Source organism: Phyllostomus hastatus, unplaced genomic scaffold (assembly GCF_019186645.2).
Source record: "Phyllostomus hastatus isolate PE091 unplaced genomic scaffold, TTU_PhHast_1.1 phas_contig_80, whole genome shotgun sequence".
NCBI classification, from domain to species: Eukaryota; Metazoa; Chordata; class Mammalia; order Chiroptera; family Phyllostomidae; genus Phyllostomus; species Phyllostomus hastatus.
Genome location: NW_025333960.1, coordinates 20,052,361 through 20,077,198, shown reverse-complemented (window position 1 = coordinate 20,077,198; position 24,838 = coordinate 20,052,361). Strand labels below are relative to the sequence as shown.

The window sequence follows — 24,838 nt, the reverse complement described above, 5'->3', positions numbered from 1 at the left end:
GGTTAATTTGGTACCCAACTTGTTTCAAAGCTAGTGTTCATCATTTGACTATGAAATATTTCTAATTAGCTTGCTATATTTCTCTCAAAATAAATCAGTAAGTATGTAGCTTGAGTGAAATGTAAACTGAACTTTGTGTCATTGGCTTCATTAAAATATGTCAAACAAGGTTAAACCTTATATTTTGCCCTTCCAGGTAATTTACATTTTCATTATAAATGCAGAGCAACCATACCATGAGTTATATTCTATCCATTTCAACCTAAATGTGGAAATGCTAAAAGTTTAATTTTAAAAATTTGGATGGTTAAGATCTTATATATTTATCTTTCAGAAACTTACGATGCCTTTTCTTGGATATGACTATGGGAAAGAAGAATTCAGTTTATATTTATGATGTACCCATAAAAAGTATTTTGCTTATATCTTTCCATCAACCATTCTGAAACCAGATTTCCATGGACAACACCTACTAAAATAAGACACTTTCCTTTAGAATCATGGTCACACTCTGGAAAAAGAACTGAGAAGGGCTAATTTCAGGCCGGCTAACTGAGGAATGATGAAACACAAAGCAGGGAGGTGATCAGAGCAAGTATGTTGTAATAAAAGCCTCCCTTGTAAACACATCTGTCCTTTCCTCCCATATTTGGAAATACTACCTAAGTTTTAAAAATTCTCATCAAAACATTTTATATCATGAATTCTGTAAAATCAGGTTGATTTCAACCAAATAACCTGTACCTGTTAAAGAATTATATTATCCTGTTCATAAGGTATGTAAGATTCATAAGATGAGAGGTAGTGACATTTTATTCTCTTGATGCCGAGCTAAAAATTCCACACTCTGGCATATGGGTTACAAGGGGAAAAAAGCACAGAGCACCATTGTACACGCCTCCTCACGTTTTGGTATTTTCCAGGCACCCGTAACTGCATTTGGCATTGGTAGCCAGAGATCACCGCTGTGCTAACACTGGAAGCAGTGGATGCTGGTACTGCTATTCATCATGTGGGACTGACGGACCTCCATCGTCTTTCAGAAATGAAGCCGCTTTCCTTCCATTCTTCTGAACATGATCTTCATTCATTTTCTCCAAAGCTTCTATCTACAAAATTAAAATCATTTAAAATGGAATCCATTTGTCAAAATACTATTTCATAGAAATTATACTTTAGATTGAGCCAGTATGCTTACTCTCTTAAAACAAGGTCACTCCTAATGATGCTGGCCTTGAATTAGAATTACAGTATGTGGCACACATTACAGTGTGTCACATACATATATTACAGCACGACACATACAAGTATGGTTCTTACTTGAATATATCACCAGGGTGAATATTTAGTTATCTTTATCAAGCTAGCAATTGGCATGTCTTACTGTGTACTCTATAAAGCTTCCAGGGAACAGAAGAAAGGATTTTCCAGCATTCATTCAACAATGGTAACTCCTGTGACTGAACAACTGTACTGAGCTAGAAGCTAGAAGCTAGATTTACCACTTTTCTAGTATTTCTCTTCTAGCCTTAGACTACAGCTTGCCAAATTCAAGTCATACGGGGGAGTTCTGCAACAGATTCTGTAATTGTTCTGTGCTTTGGTATATTGTTGAATAATTGGCTGCTGTTTCACTTTTTAGTTTTTGTTCAATTTTAAGATATTTTCTCTGGAGGGAGATTTTTTTATGGTTCTATAGATCCATGTTATAATAACTGGCTATTTCTAATAATGGCCACTAGGAATTTTCTATGTTCAGTTATAAGCAGGGACCACATGTTACCAATTTTTATATCACCCAGAATGTTCAATAGTTAACTTCATAAAATGGGAGAAATACAGTGTACTGGAAATGTGTTATTTGTCTATCTCAACCAAACTGTGAACTCCTCAAAGAAGTGTTTTGCTATATCTATCTTAAGGTTTAAGCCGGGAAAGGACCGAAAATATCTCAAGAAAAGAACAATCTCAAATTAATTTTGTTTCTGAGGGGAGAGAAGGATAAAATTAGCTCTGGGTTTCAGTTATTTACAATATTTAGTACTCTATTACCAGCAAGGAGAAGAACAGCTAAGCTTACCTCAGCTAAGAAATCGGCTTCATTATCTGCTGAGATATTTAAACCTGAAACAGCATTGAAGAGTTCTCGTTCACTAAGGGCTTCCTTTACTCCCCCTTTCTGGAAAAACTAGTAAAAGAAATATAAGAAAGTCAGTAAGTGATATTAGCAAGGTATTGTAAAAAGAAGGAACAGTAACTTGTAAGACCACTGAATTCCTCCCACAACTTTTAAACCACAAGTTTTCCTACTTCAAGTTCAACTATGCTCAGGTTCTACTTGTTCTTTGTCCTCTCCTACACATCCACAACTGTCTTCTGAGTTACGTTTGTCACAGTCTACAGCTGGATTAAGTTTGCACCTTCTAACGCTATAAAAATGAGTGGTTTATAAAATTGTTGGCATACTTTCAATGTGTAGACTCAAAATATTCACTAAATCCCATGAGTTTAAACTGTCAAAAAGGCACAGAAGTTAGTTCCAGTATGAAGTTACTCTATCATTCAGAAAGACAATTACTATCTAAAATCTGTTGGTAACAATTTGTTTCTTTTGGAAACAGCAAACCACCCAACTCTGTGATTACTAAGTTTTACCTTTCCTAATGTGTTTACTCTGCCTCAAAGAACACTGGTCAGACACTGTACCAGTAAGACTACTGTGCTTTTTAATGGTAATAACAATGACAGTAAGCATGCAGGCTTCCTACATGCAGTTTCTCTTTAAGCACTGTGCATATAATGTCTACTGGACTATTTAAATGTTTGGAGCCAAGATAAAAACTACTTTATTGGAAATTTAATTCAATGGCCCAAATGTGAGACATAAAATCAAATTCTTGCTAAAAATAACATGTGACAAATTGATCTTTGTATCTTTATCTTGAAGGCAGCCAGTAACCAAATCCTTCCTTCAATTTCTAAGAATATCTTGCATGCCTACCTGTGAGACATTCCTACAGTCACGGAACAAGAACTCCAGGCCATGTGGATGGGTAGGTTCTACAGACTGACTGACATCGATCAACCAAACCTATTTAAATACAGAGCATGCAGTGGTTAACTTTCAGTAATTTACATCAAGTCATTTAATCTGAACATTAACAAAATATGCTCCTTACCTTCCCAGCATGCCACAGCATGTTGTATTCACTGAGGTCGGCATGTACGAGTGTGCACTCATTATATAACTGCTGCATCAACTGTGAGGAGGGGAGGCAGACATTTAGGAAATGAAGAGACAACTCTTAAGTTACCAGTACAACTAAAATGTCTATGCTAACCAACAGTATCCAGAGAATCAAGACTAGGTTAAAGAGCTTACTTCCTCTTTGTATAGCCTAGGACCAGGTTTTGTTCAAGATAGAGAGAGTGGTAAAAGAGTGAGATAATGGAGGGGATCAATGTGTGACACTCAAATTCCTTCTCCCTGTGATAACAATGAGATCTGGAGGCCAAGGGGCAGACCTAGATTCTACAGGACTAAGCAGCCAGGTGTATATGGTCACTAATCAGGAGACTAGGCTTACCCTTCATAAAAGGGCAAATGGCACATTGAAACCTCTATGGGATATATATAATTCCAAGGTTAAAAAGTAGTCCCTGCCAGACATAGGAGGAAAAAGATATTGGTATTACATATTCATTATGGATGGTGAGCCCTAGCCTTATAGTAGCTGTCAGTGTGAATGTTTGTTTCCCAGCCTTAATATAATCCAACAGAAAAAGTACATTACGACTGCATCTCTTTCCCAGCCACTCCACCACCAAAAAAGAAGCTATAAAAGTAATTTGATTTTCCTTTGAATGTTGTCCCATAGGAGGCAAAGAAAGTTGGATTATCTCCCTAGCTGTATTTTAAAAGGTTCATTTGTGCCCTGAATGGGTGGCTCAGTTGGCTGGAGCATCGTCCCATACACCTAAAGGTTGGAAGTTTGATTCCCACTCACAGCACATATGTGGGTTGCAGGTTCCATCCCTGGTTGGGATGCATATGGGAGGCAACCAATCGATCTGCTTCTCCTCACACTGCACTGATATTTCTCTCCTGTCACTCCCTTCCCTCTCCAAAATCAATAAACATTTTAAAAATGAACTTGTATAACACTTCTGTATTCATAACTGCTGAATGACATGAAAGCTCCATGCAGAGACTGTTTAAAAAGCATGTTTCTCCACTATCAATTAAAACAATACAGAAAAGTTACAATAATATTGGGAGCATTTTCTTAAGCTACAAAGACCTCAGATTTAACTCAGTAGCTGTCCTAGAGCATAAATGGCTTCCTCATGATTCCTGACATATGCCTTCCAACTCTAACACCTGCACAGATGGAGAAACCACTCCCTACCATCTTAGGTTTTCAGCTGAACTTTCCCACAATGAGTCCAAATGTGCTTCCCCTGAATTTCCCAAGAAGAAAGATAAATCCTTCACAGAGCAATATCATTCAAGAAAACATAAAAATCAATTAGGCACTATAACTGCTAAATGCAGTAATGTCAAATTTTATTTAAGCTTTTTCAATAATAGTGTCATGCTCCTATGTAACTGATGCTAACAACTGAGCCTTCACTTGCTTCCTAGGTTTATTTTTCTAAAATGACACAAGACACACACAAAGTGGTATAGCAACAACTCTGATTCAAAGTTAACATTCCTTCACAAACATCACTTTGTTCTTATTATATCACCATAAAGCAGTACTATTTTATTTTAGGAAATGTTTTTAAAGTTTAGAGGAAATATTTGTAAAAGTTGGTGTGAATGCTTTCAAAAGCACAACTTACACGAAGGGTTTGATAGTAGGCTTCTTTCATTTCTTCACTACTGAGCTTTACTTCTTTCAGTTTGGGGGCTGGAACTTGATCATGGCCAATAAAAGACATAACTAAAATGTGTTTCTTGAGTAGCACAACTTCTGGACAAGGAATCCCAGCTTTCTGCATTCTATACAGAAAGAAATTATCCATAATGTAAAGATCAGAAGGAGAGAATGTTTCACTTCTTCAGAAAACATCTAACAAAGGCCTGCAATGATCTGGCACATTCTACCTTGGAGCAGCAGGAATGCAAATGGGATGGTGGGAACAACAGACAGGTGAGGAGATGATTACAGTGCAGGCTGGTGCATGAACTGGCAGAGGTGGGGAATATCAAGAAAGGCTTAGAAAAACTGGGCAACTGGGAATTAGCCAGGTTAAGACAGGGTGGGGAAATGATACTCTAAGGTTGGAAGCAGCTTGTGGAAATGCATGTAGGCATTCGAGAGTACATTATATACATTTGAGGAATGTATATAAATCAACACAGGTGGATCCTAAATAGAAGGAAGGGCAATATGGGTGAAAAGGCTACAGTAACAGGTAGGCTCTACATCACAAAAGGACTTTGAACTTGACACCAAAGACTATAGGGGCCATTGAAAATTTTTCAGAAAGGCTGAGGTGAGATCTCAGTAGTACAGAAAAGAATAGAAGGGGCCAGCAAGACCTCTTAGGAAATTATTCTATACGTAGAAGACCTACTAAGTAGAAGAATTTTGCTACTAATAAATATAGATATTACATCAGAAAGCAAACATCTTTAGAAAAAAATAAACTAAAATTAAGCTTTTAATAAGATTAAGATATGGGAAGGTTTTTTAATGAGTAAGATTATTACTCAGTTACTTGGTTAATAAAACAAATTCCTTGATAAATTCTGCTTACACAATTCAGAAACAAATGAAAGCAAAATGCAATTTGACTGGTAAGATTCTACCCCCACTAAACTGACAAACATTACATGTAAAAAACATTTCTGAAACAAAAAAAGGGAAATCATTATTTATAATAAGCCTAATTGGAGGATGATAAAAGATAGCACTTAGATATACGACAAATTATCTTAGGCAGAAAATGACTTTATTTCCCTGTAACTTTACCAAGAAAATAAAATGGCTTATTTATCCTAAAAATATAAATTCATACTTATATGCATAAAGATGTTCCTTATAGAAAGCCTTATCAAACACTAGCATTTCAAGGCCTCCCATAATTTCTACAAATGAATTTAAAAGAAAGCATAGATTTTTTGCTTGGCTAACAGGCCTAGCACAAACAGATAATCACTCAAGATTGCTTCTAGCACAATGATTTTCTTTACCTTGTGAGATTGTGCATTTCTTTTTCTGCCCACATTCGGATGATCTTGCGTGGATTTAGTTTACTGAAGCGATCTTTAAACCTGAAGTCATCTTTAATATATTTGTCACGATTCTTAAACTCATTAAGGGTTGTTTTAAACACCTTGATGGCACATTCTGTAGGTATAAGTTTACTACATTCCTTTTCATCTTCCATGCTAAATGGAAGAAAAAAAAATTAAGTCAATATAAGTTGCCAGGTCACAAGGAAAACAATTTCAAATAAAGATTCTGTGATATATGAGTAGATTTATCTCCTCTGAGAATGACAAGTCTTGTTTTTGGTTATTTTTTTAGCTTTCAAGTTTTGAGTATTAATATAACCTTAGGTTCTGGTTTTTTAAATCAAACACACTTTCAAATAAACTGTCAATCAGTTTTCAACAATCCATAATATAATCTTCGCTTAATGACTATGGAATCAAGCTCAAGGAACAATGAAGACATACATATTTTCAAATAGGCTACAGCCTACCTGGGATGGTTCAGGGGCAAAATTCAATAAAAGCAACAAAACAGAACAGTTTTTTAAAATTGTCTCTTTAACTGCTAGCAGTGAAAGGAGTGAAGGGGTCCCTGCCCTGTGAGTACGCAAGGAGGGCCAGGGTAGAATAAAGGGGAAGTATATGAATAGACAGGTCCCTTTGGTTGGAAAGGCTAGGAAAGGCCTCATGGCACAGGTGACATCTGAAACAGAACCAAGACAATGGGTAGAATATGAACAGGTGCAGTCACAGTGTTAACAACAGGAGAGGTAGGAAACTACAGGACCTGTCTGAGAAGCAAACACTACAGTTAAGACTTGGCTGAAGAGAAGAAATTGCAGAAGTTAGAGCCAAAGGAACAGGATGGAGGCAGGTTTGTAGGGAGCCCTGACGGCCTGGGTGAGAAGCCTGGATGTATTCCCAAAGGTAGCAGGAATCACCAAGGGCTTGACATACTTCATGACAGCAAGTCAATGACAACGTCAGGACCACAGGGAGCAGGAGCAGAGAGAGGTGTGGGGCCTGCTTAGCCTGCTAATGCAATGTGAGCCACTGAACAAGTTTGAATCATGGTGGTGGCCGTGGAATGACATGGAGGATGGGGGAAGAGACAACAATATTTAGCTTTAAATATCTGAAGGAGTATTAAGCTGGAAAGGAAAGGAACTGTATTTCCAGAAGGCAGAATCTGACTCAAACTCCCAACCCCCCCTCCTTCTGAACCGTATTTTCCCTGCTGACTCCTCTGGCTCCAGTCAGCCGCAGATGATCTCCAGTACTCCAACTGGTTCTAAGTAACTGCCTTCTCCTTCCAGGGAAATTTCATTTAGCCCCATGGCCTTAAATAACCTCTCTATATGGATAACTCCTACATTTCTGTCCTCAGTTCTGACTTTCTCTAGAACTTCAGGCCAATTTACATAATCCCTACTTGACACCACTTGGACATCTAGCAGGAATCTCCAAGTTAACATATCCAAAACAAAATTCTTGATAACTGCACCTTAAACCTACCCTCCCTGACTCTTGCCTCAGTAAGTGGCACCACCTGGCTCTTCCAGCCAAGAATCTATCCTTCTGTACCCCACATCCAATCCATCAGCACATATTATTGACTCGTACTTTCAAAACACATACAAATGGTCTCCTTGTCTTCATTTTCACTACCACCTCCTTAGTTCAAACCACTGTTATCTCTCATTTAAACTATTACGATAACTTTAACTGATTGTACTGTTTCTTCTCTTGCCCTGCTATAATTCGCTTTCCACATAGCAGTCTAAGTAATATTTTGAAAACAAAACACATATCACCACTCTGGTTCACACTACACTTAAATAAAGAGCAGGCTCCTTGTCCTGGCCTCAGAGTCTAACCTCTGCTTACTTCTCCAGCTCCTCGCTCTCCTTCACACACTATGCTCCAGAGCACTGGCTTTCCTACAGTTTCTCAAAGGTACCAAGCTTATACCTGTCTTAAGGTATAAGCACTAGCTGTCCTCTAGAATGTTCTTCCACCTGATCTTTATACTGTATCCTAGATGTCATTCAAATCTTAGTTTAAATGTCACCATCAGAGAAGCCTTCACTGTCCTACTAATAAAAAGTAGTCAACCAGTCACTAAGACATCACTCTATTTTAACTACCACAGTACCTATCTGATATTTTTTTGTTATTTATTAGTGTCTTGGAAGGGTGTTGGGGTGGGGAGGAAGCACATTCTATGAGAGCAGAGACCTTCCTTGTACCATTCACTGCTGTATCCCCAGTTCCTGGAAGAGTACTTGGCACACGCTAGCCCCACAAATACTTGGTGAATTGATGAGTCAGTTTTCAGGGAGACAGATTAGAGATTCTATCAAGAAAAGAAATTCCCCATAATTTAAAGATGTTATATACATCTTTGGATTTCGAGCTGATAGGCTGTCACTGGACTATAGTTCAGCCATAAGAGAGATGAAGCCCTATCAGAAACACCACTGAAGAGATTCCTTACTTGGAAGGTCTCTAGGACAGATCCCAATTTACAATCTTCATCTTGTCATTCTCCTACTAAAAGACTTCCCGGTTTCTTAAAATTAACACTTCTCTCTGCCTAGTTTTTAAGGTCCTCCTTATCAACTTCTGGTTTGCTTATATGGTTTTATATCCTATTACCTCTGAACACGTATCTTCTAAATCTCACTGCCTAAGCTTCAATTCTCCATTCTCAGCCCTTTAATTTTTTTTTAAAGAATTAAACATTATAAATAAAACTGAAGTTCCCTTCAGTTACTACCCCAGGTAGTTTCATTCGTTATTCCACCTCTTCACAGGCAATCACCATCATGAACAGCCTCTTCCTAGCCTTTTAAAAAAGATCCATATCACAAGCATCCACATATATAAGCATCTATTTTTAAAATTCCATATATAATTTTCTGTATAATCCATGGGTGTTGTTTTTAAGCTGCTAGGCCTCTGTTAATTTGTTATGTAGCCTTGGTACGATATACAATTTTTTTTAGTTTTTAATAAATAAAAGAGATCAAGAAACACTGCTTGCTACATAGCCAGTTCAGAGGCCCAAATAGTGAGCAAATCTAGTACTTTCCATTCAATGAGGCCTTCCACTATTAACAAAAAGGAACAAAAAGTGCATATTGTCTTTGCCCCATCAATTTCATTGTTAGGAATTTAGCTTAAGGATATATTGGCAAAAGCATATCAAGGTAAATGTACAATGATACTCCTATATATTCACACAATAGAATGCACTACCATAAAAATGGGGTGATGTAAGCCAGTAATATAGAAGGATCTAAGATATATTACTGAGAAAGCAAGACTCTGAACATAGAGTATAATCTCTTTTATATAAACAAAATAGGGATATACGCATAAAAATTTCTGGAACACTAGCGTTAGAATTGTTAATAGTGGCTCTTTAAAAAAAAAAGATCTGTGGGCAAGAGTTGGTTAAGATGAAGGCTACTTTCCATTTTAATCCTTTCTGTAAAGTTTTAATTTCTACCATGAGTAATCTTTTCATTTTAAATAATTTGTGCCATTCAGTTATATCTGCCTGGTCTTAGAGAACCCTCGAATTAAATTTGGAAAGAGGGCAACAAAGCTTAAAGTAAGGAAGAATAAATGTTTATTAAGATTAACATACCAAGTAATATCAATATGACCGACCTCATTTATCCCCACAAAAATCCTATGAGGCAAGGGTCAATTTACAAATGAGGTTAAGTAACTTGCTCCATATCACATAGCTGGAAAAATGTTGAACTATTTTATCCTAACAATCATTTTTAATCCTTTTTTTAAAAGATTTTATTTAGTTATTTTTAGACAGGGAAGGGAGGGAGAAAAAGAGAGAGAGAGAGAAACATCAATGTGCGGTTGCTGGGGGCCATGGCCTGCAACCCAGGCATGTGCCCTGACTGGGAATCGAACCTGCGATACTTTGGTTCGCAGCCTGTGCTCAATCCACTGAGCTACGCCAGCCAGGGCAATCCTTTTCTTTTTCTAGTAAGCTTTACTGTGACTTCAATGGTAAGTAATCAGATGATTTCATATTCCTGACATGTTCTCTAAACAGGCTCTACTTTTAAAAGTGTTCTTCTTCCTCATGCAGTTCTTTATTCACCAAACCCTGGTAACAACAGTGAAATGGGTAAGATCCAAACAGTATAACATCTCTCACTGATATGTAGACTCTAATGAACAAACTGAACTAACAAGCAAAATCGAGATAGACTCCCAGAGAGCAACTATGCAGGAGTGTTTAGAGGGTGAAGGGATCAAGAAAAAAGGTAAAAAGACTCATGGACAAGGACAACAGTGTGGTGACTGTGGGCGGAGGAGGGATAAGAGGGTTAAATGGCAACAGAAAATAATACAAAATAATAATAGCCTTCAAGTTACGAGTAAGAAAAAAATAGTAAATTAACTAAGATTAAATTAAAAATAAATAAATAGCATTAGATCTCTAAAAGATGTTTTCTTAAATAATGTAAGCTTTATTTAAAACCAGTATTTCTAAAAGTAAGGATCGGCGATATAAGGGGAGGAATCAATGGCTGATCTACGCATGTTTCCTTAGACCTGGTACCAAAAGGCCCCACAGTAGAAAAACTTGGGTTTTGGGACAAACCCAGATTCAGATTTTGCTCTAAAACTTACAGCTGCCTGTATGATATAGTATGATTACAATAAAGTAGAAAGTATTAACATATGCATAGAAAAAAGATTAAAGGAGTCTACACAAAATTAATGGTTACCTCCAGAGGGTGGGATTAAAATGATTGTTTTTCTTTCTACATTCTTATGCTGTCTAGATTTTCCACAGTAACACTTTTCAAATTAATCTGCTTTCCATGCAGCATTAACTTTGATTTTGTGTAAATCCGTTCATATTGGGGAGAAGGGGCTAAGCTTTTGTTAACATGATGGTATTGTATTTTGTTCATTTACCTCCCTCCATATGCATGAAAGACAACAGATTCCTTCCCTGTACTAATGCAGCCAGTGATTGTCTCCAACATCCCAGAGTTGACCATTTTATACATAAGTAAACGTGTTTTAGGATCAACTGCTTTTTCCTGCAAGAGATAAGCACTATAAATAAAAATGTTCACCACATAAAATTTTCTGAGCCATTTCTAATATTAAACATTCAAAACATATACTTTTAAAACCTTTACTTTATTATTTACTTATAATAGGCTCTTAAGAGTAGTGTCAAGATACAACTCATTCCTGTAACTTTAACTCTAATGTCCTTGGAAATGAGTATCTAAAAGAATCATTAAAAGTCCAGCATTAGCTTAGTCAAAATCTTATTTTATACCCAAAGTTTAAACAGCTTTACCAGTATACTTACTCATAGTTTGTTTTTCTAAAAGTTTAAAAATTACTTTGCTCTCAAGATATTAGCCATTATCTTCATTAATGTAAAATATTGAGACTTCCAAATTAATATGCCATAATTTCTTTAAAATCTTAGAACATTCAATATGCAATGTAAACTATACAGTTCAAATTATGACCACTGAAATATTAGTTTTAAATGAGTAATTAATAACCATTACATTAAATCTGAAAAGTCTAAAAAGCAAAGCTACTTGGGTTTTAGTTACATCTTTGATTTGGAAAACTAATCTCATGACAGAAATATCAAAGAGAAAAAGATGTAAGATTACTTACTGCAGTAGAATGTTCCTTTTTCTCATGGAGGCGGGCACTTCGACGTTCTTCTGAGTAGGCATGTTGTTTTAAAGCATTGAAAACATGGTTTGACAGTTTTAAATCCATTCCAATTCCATCTCCTACCTGAAACCCAGGTGCAAACTGACAAAATGAAGAATTAGCATCTGAATATTTTAAAATGGGGCCAGTAAAAACAAAAAATGAGATCAGTCTTTACTTGAAACAGGTTTCCTACTCAATAATAAATCATCAGGCTATGAAAGCAGAACCCATAGATATTACAGAAAAAAAAGATAAAATGACTCCTTAATAAATTCAACAGGAATGAGATCAAGGCTATTTAAGAAACTGTAACCAAAAGGAAGACGTTTATTCTCTTCTGTGCACAGAATCACATCTAAAAACTAAGGCATTTCAGCATAAGCTTTGTACCTTGCTTTACGTAAGACAAAGGGCATTATATTTTGCAGACTACACCAAATCTTACCAAAGAAATATACTTTCATAATTAATTCTTTCTGAGGAGTGGGTTTGTATAGCAAGCTATGCCCACTCTAGGACAATTATGTTCTAGAGCTGCACTGTTCAACATAATAGCCACTAGCCACATGAGGATATTTAAAGTCAAATTAATTAAAGTATTATAAAATAAATAATTCAGTTCCTCAGTTATATTTCAATTGTCAAATATGGCTAAAATATTAGATAGCATAGACAGAAAATAGAAAACATTTCTACTGTCACAGCTGTTCTATTGGAAAGGGTTGTTCTAGAGTCAGATCTAGACTTTCTAGAATGTAATAATGTGTTTAGTTAACAAGTATTTATATTCTCAAGTTTACATGTTTTTTGTTCAATTTATTTATTTTTAGATAGAAGAGAAGGGAGGAAGAAAGAGAGGGGGAGAAACATCAATGTGTGGTTGCCTCTCACATGCCCCTACTGGGGACCTGGCCTATAACCCAGGCATGAGCCCTGACTGGGAATCAAACTAGCAACCCTTTGGTTTGCAGGTCTGTACTCAATCCACTGAGCCACACCAGTCAGGGCTCAAGTCTAAATAAATGTTTTATATTAACCAAAATACTTATGAAGGAGAACAAATGCTATTTTTTCCTTTTTCTATTTTTTTAAATTACACTTTATTTCTGATTTTTCAGGGGTAGTTCAGACACAAGATAAAAACATTTTTAAAGTATAAAAGGGGATATAGTAGAAAGTATTTCTGTCTCCCATACCTATCCCCCAATCACCACTGTTATCCATTATTGGGTAGGGGTACTATTTTATGAAAAGTAATATGCTAAAAAATAAATGTTACTTTCCTGAGAACAATCTCTTAATTTTAGAATCAATATAAATCAAACTATTTTTCTTAATATTATAGAATTTTATTCTGTGGTACATTATATTCTCATTATTGGCTAAAAGTTTTCATGACATTGCCATATTATCATCTAAAACATCTTTAGAAAGGACAAAGGATATTTTTAAAAATTTAAGATACTGTCTTCAGAATCCCATGTTTTTAACTTATTATAATATAACTCTCAATTCAGAGATAACCCTTTCTGTAACTTACATTTTCCATTCTGGCTGTATTCTTTCTCCCACACACTACTTCATCATGTTTGGTGGTGATGTCTTTTCCTTTTCCAGTAAAACCCTTTTTGGGAGTAGGAACTGGTTTTGCTGAAGGCAATCAAGACAAATCGAGTATGTAAAAATAGCAAAGACTAAATTGCTGAATTCAATACTGTCTGAAGAGATAACTAAATCTAATAGTAAATTACCAAACGTGACCCAAAGATAAATATAAAATATAAGGATTCGTTGGAAAACTTAGTCTTCCTATGTTCCCATAAAAAAAAAAGCATTGATACCTGGTCTATAGGGATCATCGCGAGTATCCTGCCAATCAACCTCATCTTCAGAGCTATCACTGTCTTCATAAGGATGTACTTTTCGATAATTTTCAAAGGAAATTGAAACTTAAAAGGCAAAAACAGATGAAGACTTATTTAGGAGCACTTTACAAGCATTTTGTACCACCCAATGCAGTTGTCACAATAAGGTCATAGTACCTTTGCTATCTCCATTGAATTTTTTTTCTTCACGCCTAAGCTGTGCATCATATTCTCTGTCAAATTCCATCTGTAGCATCTGAGCCAGCATTAGGTCGCTGGAAGTATCAGTGTTTTCTCCAGTAATAAATGGTCCTTCAGCAACACTATTCAAAATAAGGCAATATAAACTAATATACTGTGCTTATGGAAACAGATGCTACCAATGATGAAAGTAGGATGTGCTTTTTCACTATTAAAATTTGTACTAAAGAAACAATGGAAAAAACTTTACCAAAGCACTTTCTCCTGCCCAGCTGCCCTCTGATTAACGACAGAATCTGTGAGAGCACCAACTAGGGTTAAGAAAGCTGCGAGAGAAAGCTGAAGAGTCTAACTAAAATCCACACTATGACCCAGAATTCATTTCTTCTGTGTTCTAATCAAAGGAGAGATAACATCTATACAAAAAGATAACCTACAGACATCTGTTTAAAACATTATTTGATAATTTGGAGACCATCTGGTTTGACTGTTGCAATAACTAAAACACAAAGAAACAGAAAGGTTTGCCCACCATAACACGGAAAACTGATCACAGAATTAAGACCAAAACTCAATCAGTAGACTCCCAGTATGGTGCTCTTACTACTGCACTGCTTTGATAAATGTATTTCTTAATCATTTGTGATGACAATCACTAATCAAATCCTAAAACTTTGTTATAATAAGCTGCTAGACAAACTAGATTCTTTGTGAATTTTACTTACGCAACTTTAGGAAAAGTGGAGGCTTCTTCTTCTAACTGCAACTCTTTAGCCAACTGTTCACTCATTACATCAGCCAAAGAACAAGATATTGTATTTTGAGGGGTAGCCCATGGACACTATTGAAAAAAAAAAAAGACAATTCAATTCATAATACTGAAATTAAAATATCTTCCAAACTTAGAAATAAGGTTATCTTTTGAGAATCAAACCTGTTAAATCACCCCAAAGTAAAAATACCTCCCAGCTCAAATCTAACCAAGGGTAAGTGTAAACTAAAACAATCCAAAGCACTTTCTAGCTTGTTTGATAAGTGTGTCCTTTTAGTTGAAGGGAAGTATCAAGTTATCACATCACCCCACTAGTCAATGAGTTCATGTAATGAAATGCCCTTTGTTCCAATTCCATGATTCCCCAAGCAACCTTCTGTCTATAATTTAGCTTCCAAAGAAGATTCTCTTAATAGGAATAGACTAAACCAACTGGCACAATTCAAAGCCCACTCAGAAGTTATACCACATTCTAATGTACAAAGTAAGTCTTTACATGTAAAATGTATGTGTCAGTCTCTCTCAAGACATGCTAAAACAAAAATGTCAATATAAAAAAGCTACAGCAAAGTGATATTTTGTGAAACTCTTCTTAGGTGGCTATCCAGTCAGCCTTCCTTGATGATATCAATATCTTGGCTCTCTTGAAATACAAAAAAATTCTTAATTTTTGAGGGAGAAAGCTTTACTTGGCAGCAGCAAATGATTACATTTGCTAGTCTAGTGATTAGGGTCATCAACATTGAATAAGATGTCTAAATCTCTGGTGAACTTGCCCAGCTCCAAGCCCTTCCAAGATTCTACCCCAAGGTATCACCCTTCCATCACCAAACTACTTATAAGAGCCTCCTAACTAATCTCTCTGCTTCCAGTCCTGCTTGTTTCCAGTCAGCATTCCATAACACAATGGTTTTTCTAAAGTGCAGATTTGAATGGCCCAAATTCCTAACTTAAAGCTCTTTCATTGTTCTAATGTTTCCCACTGCCTTTCATATAAAGTCCAAATTCATTCCTTAACTACCACCAAGTGCCTACTTTAGAATACAGTATATGATATTGTTTTAGCCAAACAAAACTGTTTAATCACGGTTAGCCAGTAATGGCTCTCTAGCTGGACTAAGGGCTTGTTGGTGAGACTTTGAGAGACAGCTAGGCAAGAGACCCTAGTTCAGGTTCCAGAGCACTTGAGGTTCAGGAATTTACTTGGTTCAGGCTGTTAGAGTGGTAAGTGTGATAAATGACAAATATCCCTAAGTGAACCAGAACCAGGTTTAATTGAGACTCACTGAGACAGTGAGGAGACACACCCAGTTTCCAGCACACACCTGAACTAGCCTACTGCAGATTGACCTGGAAATAACAGGAAGACTTCCGCAAGGCCTGGTGTGACTTCATTCGCTCAGATCTTATCAGCAACTGAGCACTCTCCTGGTGAGGATTTTGAGGTCTAGAATCTTGAAGCTCTCTGTAATCTGGAGAATACAGCTAATCTTTTCACCACAAGACTCTGCTGACTTCCTCCTACATGCTCTAGGTAAAAGACATAAAGCTGCCTAGAAATAAATGCTCGGTCTAATCGGTTTCAAAATCCAGGTTCCAAAGGGCAAATGACTATATTCTCTAACTTAGAATTGCCAATCACATATTACAATAACTAATAGTAAAATAAAAAACAATAACTCACTATATTTGAGTCATTTGGCTAAATACACAAAACTTACATAGATTACTTAAGTCACACAATAATTGAGCAGTTGCAATATCATCCCTATTTCACAGATTTAGAAACTGAGACAGAAATTTTTTGTGTAGATAGAAGTGCTAAGATTTGAACCAAGACAGTAGGACTTAAGAGACTGCTCTTAGAATTTTGCTGTACTGCTTCCCTAATCATCTTGGCTCGGGATTTAAGAAGCAAAGTGCTGTACTGCCTGCAGCCTAAAATCCAAATTCTTCAACAATAAATGCCCTTCACAACTTGACCTAATTTAAGTTTCCAGTCCCAAAAACCCTCATTACCCTATGTTCAAGCAGTACAATTACATGCCAAACATGGCATACTTTCACCTTCATGGATGCTCTTCTCTCGATACTCTTCTTCCTCATCTATTTCCCCCAATTAAATTACACCTCTTCCTTAAGGCTCAATTTCTATCCTTTCCTTTGTGTTTCCATACCATTGTGTACTGTTCAAGCAAGACCAGTCCTGCTGTCACAGGATTGGAGTAACCATATCAACCACAATACAGCACTAGCCTCCTGAAAGGCAGGGTCTTCTCATTCTCAGAGCCCAGCATAGAGCTTCAGACATAAAGAGGCATTCAAGCACTTACTGAATGTATGCCAAAAGGAAAGAGACACTGTAGGTATTTCATGAAACTGTCACGTTGTGCCTAGCCTGTAGAGGTCTGGTGCCTTTCTACACCCCTACTAAAGTCCCTTTTCCACCCTGAAGTTCGCCCCTTTGCCTACCCACTTCATGTGTTTCTAGCCTTTTACCAAGGTCACTTAATTCCACTAATGTGTAAAATTAACTGATAATTCCTTAGCATAGGCAAAAATGATAGGGAATAACTATAATTTTGAGACACAAATTTACTTACTTCCAAAATAAACTGAATCAAAAAGGGAAACAGAGAGCTCAGCGGGCAACAAGACACCCTGCCCAATCCCACAGTTCGCGCCCCTCAGACCCTTAGACCCTAGAGCTGGACTTCCCTGTACCTCTGCTGACCAGCTCAGTTGGGACACCTCCCTTGGGTGAGGGTAAATAATTAAACACTTCGAAAGGCTGCCAGCTCCCATACTTTGATGACATCCAAACTCTTCAAACCAGCAGTCAAAAGCCCTCCATAAAACTTGTCAAGCTGTGGGGGACAACCCACCACAGGCACAAGGGGTTTACCACCCCAAGGCTGGGCTTAGAAAATTCACCAAGGCTGCTCCTAGGAATGGATGCCACAGAGTTTATGTAGGGGAATCCTCTGTCATCACCTTGCAACTCTCTTCAGTAAATCAGACACTCTTTGTAATCACAGAAACTTTATTACATGTTAAAATAGTAATAAACCTTAAAAGATAATCTCTATCTTTGCTGTCCAACATCACTTCCCACTATTCCCTTCATCAACATAAACTCGCCATTGCATCAGGACTGGAAACCCCACACAATCCTTTTCAGTTAGTTACTCTGCTCTAAATGACATCAAGCCTATAACCAGCTCTCTGATTCATTCTTCCCCTTTTGCTCAAGAACCCTGAGACACCACGTTTTCCTTGCCTCTGGGAAACTGCCACCACGGAACTCTCCTCCTTGGAGTTCTTCTCTACTGCCATATTCTCCCAGACCTGGCTGGCTGCAGACTAGAGGGAAATAGTCCCCTTTTCCTTCCAGCTCCTAAAGATGCATCCCTAGCTGCCAACCCACTTTTCTTTTTTAAAGCTTGTACTACAGACAACTATGGGGAAAGAATCAAGGAAAAGAAAAAACAGCAAATACGAAGGGGGCACATAAAAATCCAGTCCTCAACTTGACGCAAATCAAGAGAATGATAACCCACAGGAAGGTTCCTCATCAACCCGTGCAGCTAGAAGATACAATCTAGACAGAATATTTGAGTGGGTAATTTTACTTCTCAGGACAAGAGTCTCTGGAAAGTGTTATCTGGGCCTATAAAACAACACTAAAGTATTTTTTAACTTTAAATTTTAGACACAGTTTTCATTTCTGATGTTACAAATAGCAATAACAATATAAACAAAAGCTCCCTGAAGTCCTCAATGACTTTTTGAGAATGTCAAGTTCTGACTGAAAAGTCTTGGAAATCGCTGGCCTTTATCCTTTGCATTTTTCAAGACCGTCCTCAAAACTTCACCTCCTCCATGTATGCTTCTATAATCACTTTGATCTTCCAAAAAGTTAGAGAAAGAAAGGATTAAATAAAACTTGCAGCATCTTCGTAATTCTTTTGCCTGCAAAATGCTATCTTCCCAATAGAACATCAATAAACCTAGGAGTTTTTTGTTGTTGAATGATAAAAATAAAATTTGATGATGTATACTTAAATGAAAATATGACTAATATCAAGCGTTTTATTATTGAATTAGTTTTGTAAGTAAAATTTGTTCTGAGGTTAGGTAACCTGAGTAAAATGCATTTCATCTGGCATTTTCACAAGTTATTGTAGGTTCTTAAGTGGAGGAATTTAACATGTAACATTTATATTAATTACTGTCTACTGACGTCATCCTTTTAAGTCTACTGATCTTGGACTTGAAAATACGGCTTTAATAGAAAAAATACACAAAATAACATGTAGATGTAACCACAATTGCCAATGGAATACCTTAGATTCTCCCTACAGTTGTATGAGAACTTTCATAGAATTAATTTTCCTTTACTTGGTAGCTAATTATTTCCCCCTTTTCCTGTTAAGATCTGGCCTGAAGATCCAATAAGATTAACAAATGACCTTTTACACGAAAAAAAAAAAAAAACGTGTTCTGTGTTAGCTTTTAAAGAACAATTATGAAGCTAAAAAAGTCGGATTCCTTCACAACTTTAATGTGAAGAACACAAAATCTCAATTGAAGCACTCTTATTTTCAAGCAATCCCTCAATAAAACGCATAAGTCTTTTCATCCCTCTAGTGAAAGTATCATGAAAAGGAGCAGACTGAAATCCAGAAACCAAATGTGAAATATGAAATAAACGTAAGAGTTAGCCATTGCAGGAGAAAGCTTAAATGTTAACAGCCCCAGGCTGACAAGAATTCATAACCGTTTTACAGTGTGTCGAGGGCACCTCACTATTAGCCTGGGTGGAGAGGAGGCGCTCCCGCATTTATCTTTCACTACTTGAAAAACAAGAAATTGCCTAAACAGGATAACCATACTTGTCAAGTGAAGCCAACAGCTGTCGCCGGTCCGGCTTCCTGTGTTATTGGGCTGACTCACTCGGCCCGTCCAAAACAAGTCAGTGCTTGCTTTCCCGCAAACGTCACGGTCTCCCCGAACGAGTCCTGCCCACAAATACGCTATGGAGTTGCAAACAGCAAGGGAGCCGACCTAGAGAGACCCTAAGTCTCTGGCAGCCCGGGCCCCCCCACTCCCCGCCTCTCCTACCCCTACCCCGGCGGCCCTGCCGCCCGTCCCCCCTTCCTGGGGTCGCCGGGGTTTCACCCAGACTTCCGAGTCGCCTGCCGGACAGCCTAGGCATCTGCCATCCTCTCCGGGCTCTCCGACAGAACCAGCCCAGATGACCACCGTAGATGCATTTGCCCCGACCCTCCCTCACCTTGCTGGATCCCCAGGCCGCTGCCGGCCCTGGTTCAGGGGATGACACTCCGACCAGATCCATGTGGGGAAAGAAGCCAGTGACGAGAACAGAGCAGAGAGATGACGGGACCGGGAAGCAGCCTCCGCCGAGGAGATAGGAGGCCGGGCAGGGGCGACTGGGGGCTCGGGCCGGAGCCGGAGCCGGAGCCGGAGTTGAGGTGACAGATGGCGGCGGCTGCCGCCGCGTCCGGAACTAAGCGTTTTCTGTTCCGCCTTCTCTGCTATGACCGTCACTTCCAATTGGCTACCGCCTTGGGCTCCGCCTTAAGTTACCTCTGCCCGTTTCCGGAGGTTGCACTTCCGGCTGCTGCTCGGGACTCTGGGCTCAGGGCTTGGGGTTCCAGGCAGCTAGTCCTGGTGGACCGTGTTGGGCTGGGTAGAGGCTGGGTGTGGTTACTTCTCCGGCAAAGCCGGTCGCAGACCGCGCGCAGTCTTCCCTTCCGCTCTCCTCGGCTGGGTGAGACATCCGCTAGCTGTAGCTATCTGAGTTGGACCGCGTGAACTATAAATAAACATGCAAAGGAAGTTCCTACGTTCTCTCATTTTTTCCCAAATCAATTATAAACTGCAATGGAAACGGAGACAGGAAGTAGTAGGTTTCGAGAGCGGAGGGAGACTGAGGAAGACGATCGGACTTTGTCCCTGCACTTTGTCCCTGCACTTTGTCCTTGGGAGGTGGGGCGTAGAATGTGGAAATTTGTAAAATGCGTTATATAACATAGAGCATAAATAGGACTGCCTAATAAAATTTTTGATTTTCGGTATTTTGTAGAGAGGTTCTCATAAAGTGAGTGGTTAATAGTATCTAAGCATTACATTTCACTTACATATTCAATCACTGCTCAAAGTACTGTACTAACTCGTCAGTCCCCAAAATAATCCTGAGAGGTAAAGGCTATCGTTCATCCCTTTTTACCGATAATGAAGTTGAAGCACAAGGTGGGTAATTTGCTCCAAGCCATACAGCAAATAAGTAGTGAACCGAAGCAGTCTGGGTCTGGAGACTGGCTTTCTATACTGTATGTATGCCAACTATTCGGACATTCTACAAATAAGTACTCAATAACTTCTACCTAAACTGCAGTTCTGAGCCAGGATCCCACGCTTGAGATCCCTAGTATACTGACCTTGGTGATTTTCATTAGCACACAATCCTTCCAATTCCAGATCATGTTCTGAATCTTCCCAAAACTCAAAACTAAACTAAGGCAAAACTACAGCTATACAATAGGATACATACAGACTTAAGCTTGGCAAATGTTGTCTATATTTGTGACTGTGTGGGAATTGTATTCTCTTTCAGTGTTTAAAGGATTGCAATCAGTGTTCAAAGATATAAATAATTGAGGACAAATGGTTGTAACCAGAAGTTAAATGGACTCTCACTTCTGAATTAGAAACAGGAAAGATCAACCAAGAGATGTTATTGGAGCCTTTTATTATTTTTTTTGTTTTGTGGGGGTGTTTTTTCGCCATACATATTTTTAAATTTATCTTTCAATTGCAGTTGACATACAATATCATATTACAGTTGTACAAAATAGTGATTAGACATTTGTTTACCTTTCAAAGTGATTCCCCTGATATCTCTAGTGCCCATCTGACACCATATATAGTTATTACAATATTACTGACTACATTCCCTATGCTGTACTTTACACCTCTGTGACTCTTTTTAAAACTGGCAATTTGTACTTGGAGCCTCCAACTAAATGAGCCTAGAATTTCTAAAGAAAAAGATTGAACGGAAAAGAGCAGATCAGGAAGAAGAGGTGAAGTTCAGTGCCTAACAAAAATGTGCCAAATACATCTCCATTAGGGAGACACACCAGGAAAGGACAAGAAGTTAAATGCAGAACTAAAAATCTGGATATTCATTTATTTAGCAAATTTTATTGAGTGCTTTCTTAAGTGCCTAACATTGGAGTGATGAATATGGATAAAAACATGTCTCATGGACCTTGAGGACTGACACCTCATAAACCAAATACACTTAAGTGTTAAAAATGCTCTGATAGCAACACATGGGAATGTAAAGGAGGAAGAGGTCAGATCCACCTATAACAGTGAGAAATTGTAACCCTCCTCACCATCCTTTTGACATTGTTTCTGTAAATGCAGACTCTGACTAATATGTAGCTTGTACATGAACAGCTTATTTGTATGAGAATCCTAGGAGCTAATTTCAAAAGATACAGACTCCAACCTTCAGGCATCCTAGCTCCAGGAGATTTGCTAACCTTCGACTCTGGAGCCAGGATGACACAAAAGCAAGACGGCATGAATCCAGGATGACTCAACCAGGATGACGTACACCAGACCATCACTTGCCTTATCAAAATGGACTGTGCTCGTCTGCACATAGAGAACTTTTCAACTCCCTCCCTTATCTCTTTGTTTTGTTCCCCTCTCCCTCCTGATATAAACCTCTGCCTGCACTGAGATGTTAAGACGGGCTTTGATACAAGAATTCCCCATCTTCCAGGTGGTGAGCACCTGAAAATAAACCACTTTCCTTACCCCAGCCCCTGTCTCTCAAGTATTGGCTTTCAAAGCAGCAGGCAGCCAGATCTGTGTTCGGGTACACACCCAGATGTTCAGAAAAGTTTCCTTAAACTAGATGGCGCTGATCTCAGTCTTGCAAGAAGAGCAGACATCAATGACATGGGCTATAGAGCAAGAGGGTGCATCCACACACATGGGGGAGCTGTATACAGCACACCTTGGAAAGGGGCAAGTCGTTTGGCATGGGCAAACCTAGGGTTCAACAGGGACAAAGTAAAAGACCAAGTTGGGAGTGCAGGGGAGGGCCAGATCCAAGAGATTTTAATGCTAAGGACTTCAGAGTTTAGATAATTAAGAATCATAAAAAGAACAATGTTTTCAGACTTGCTTACTAGAAAGATAATTCTGACAGCTGTATGAAGGGTGAATTGAAGGGTGAGGTTGGAGACTGAAAAACTGCCAGGCAATCGATGATGAGAGTTGTCTCAAATTCCACTGACACATTCTTTAAATGTGTTAATACTTTCAGTCTAATTTCAAGTTTCAGAAACTTTTAAAATTTCTTTAAGATGACTTTGTATATTCCAACTCTGTTACCAAGATTTTGTTTTTTTTGGTTTTGGTGCCTGATGCTGGTAGTACCAGGTGGGGGCAGAGCAGAATGGAAGGCAAGGCATCTCAATGGAGATCAAGGAGCTGAGAGAACTTCTGCTTTCAATTGGTCAACTGGGTGGGTGGTGGTGTCTGAAGATCTGATTTGGAGGAAAGATGAAGATCATCTTAATTTTGGATATGTTACCTGTAAGTGTCCTATGGAACAGACAGCTATCAAAATTTGTAAATACACATTTATTTGCCTATTTTCTTTTTTCTTCATGAGAACAGGGAACATGTTTATTTTGCTCACTGTGGTAAGCAATGTCTAGTATGGTGTCTGACATATAATGAGCACTCAATAAATATTTGTGAATGAGTGAACTGAAAGGATACAGTTGAAAATGGCTAACAGGGGGCTTGGAGTGCCTGAGAAATAAATAGAGCTGAAATAGAAATTTAGTAATCATCACCATTTATTTAAGGCTTGCTGTGTTGTATTAAACACTTCAAATATATTAGCTTATTCAATTCTTAAGACAATTCTGAGAGATACTGCTAGCTCCATTTTATAGATCAAGAAACTGAAATTTGTCACACATAATGAATTATATGCTTTATACTGGTTATAAAAGAAAACGAAAATGGAGATGTCTTTTAGGGAGAAAGTAGGAAGTTAAAGGACAAGAAATTTTGAAAAAATTGGAATAAAGATATTCAGTGGGAGAAATGGCATCATGGATAAAGAGCTGAGAGATTATGGGCTAAGTGTTGGTGAGGATGTGGAGAAATTGGAACCTTTGCACATTGCTAATGAAAATGTAAAATAGTGCAGGTGCTGTGGAAAACAGTGGCTCCTCAAAAAGTTAACCACATAATTACCATATGATCCAGCATTTCCACACCTTGGTATATACCCATGAGAACTGAAAACAGGTACTCAACCACACACTAGTATCTGAATGCTCATAGAGCCACTATTCACAATAGCCGAAAAGTGGAGACAGCCCAAATGTCCATCAGTAAATAAATAGATAAACAAAATGTGGTATATACCCCTCAAATTGATGTATTGAAATCCCAAACCCCAGTACCTCAGAATGTTACAATATTTGAAGATAAGGTCTTTAAAGAGGAGTCTAAATTAAATGGTTTAGAGTGGGGCCCTAATCCAATATGACTCTTGTCCACACAAGAAGAGGAAGAGATACCGGGTGCCTGTGCGTGCACAGAAGGACAACCATGTGAAGGGGCAAGCAAGAAGGCAGCCATTTGCACATCTAGGGGAGAGGTCTCAGAGGAAGCTAATCCCATCAGCACCTCGATCTTGGACTTCCTGCCTCCAGAACTGTGAGATAATACATTTCTGATGTTTAAACCACTCGGTCTGTGGTATTTTATTATGGTAACCTAAGAAAACTAACATAGGAATGAAGTACTGATACATGCTGCAATGTGGATAAACCTCAAAACAGTATGCTAAGTGAAAAAAGCCAGACACAAAAGGCACATGTTGTGTAGTTCACTTTATATGAAAAATACAGAATAGGTAAATCCATAAAGACAGAAAGCAGATTGGTGTTGGCCAGGTAATGG

General features: G+C 38.1%; 1 protein-coding gene across 1 annotated transcript; it reads right to left on the bottom strand.

The window, feature by feature from the left end:
• Nucleotides 1–795: 795 nt before the first annotated feature.
• RIOK3 (RIO kinase 3) lies at nt 796–20,359 on the bottom strand. Its single transcript, XM_045850247.1, has 13 exons — nt 20,103–20,359; nt 14,760–14,875; nt 14,011–14,156; nt 13,810–13,917; nt 13,509–13,618; nt 11,924–12,067; nt 11,192–11,319; nt 6,206–6,403; nt 4,849–5,008; nt 3,180–3,260; nt 3,002–3,091; nt 2,081–2,188; nt 796–1,109 (listed from the first exon to the last, which is right to left on the bottom strand). The coding sequence occupies exons 1-13, from the start codon at nt 20,163–20,165 to the stop codon at nt 1,002–1,004; spliced, it is 1,560 nt and encodes a 519-aa protein (XP_045706203.1). The 5' UTR covers nt 20,166–20,359; the 3' UTR covers nt 796–1,001.
• Between the last annotated feature and the right edge of the window lie 4,479 nt (nt 20,360–24,838).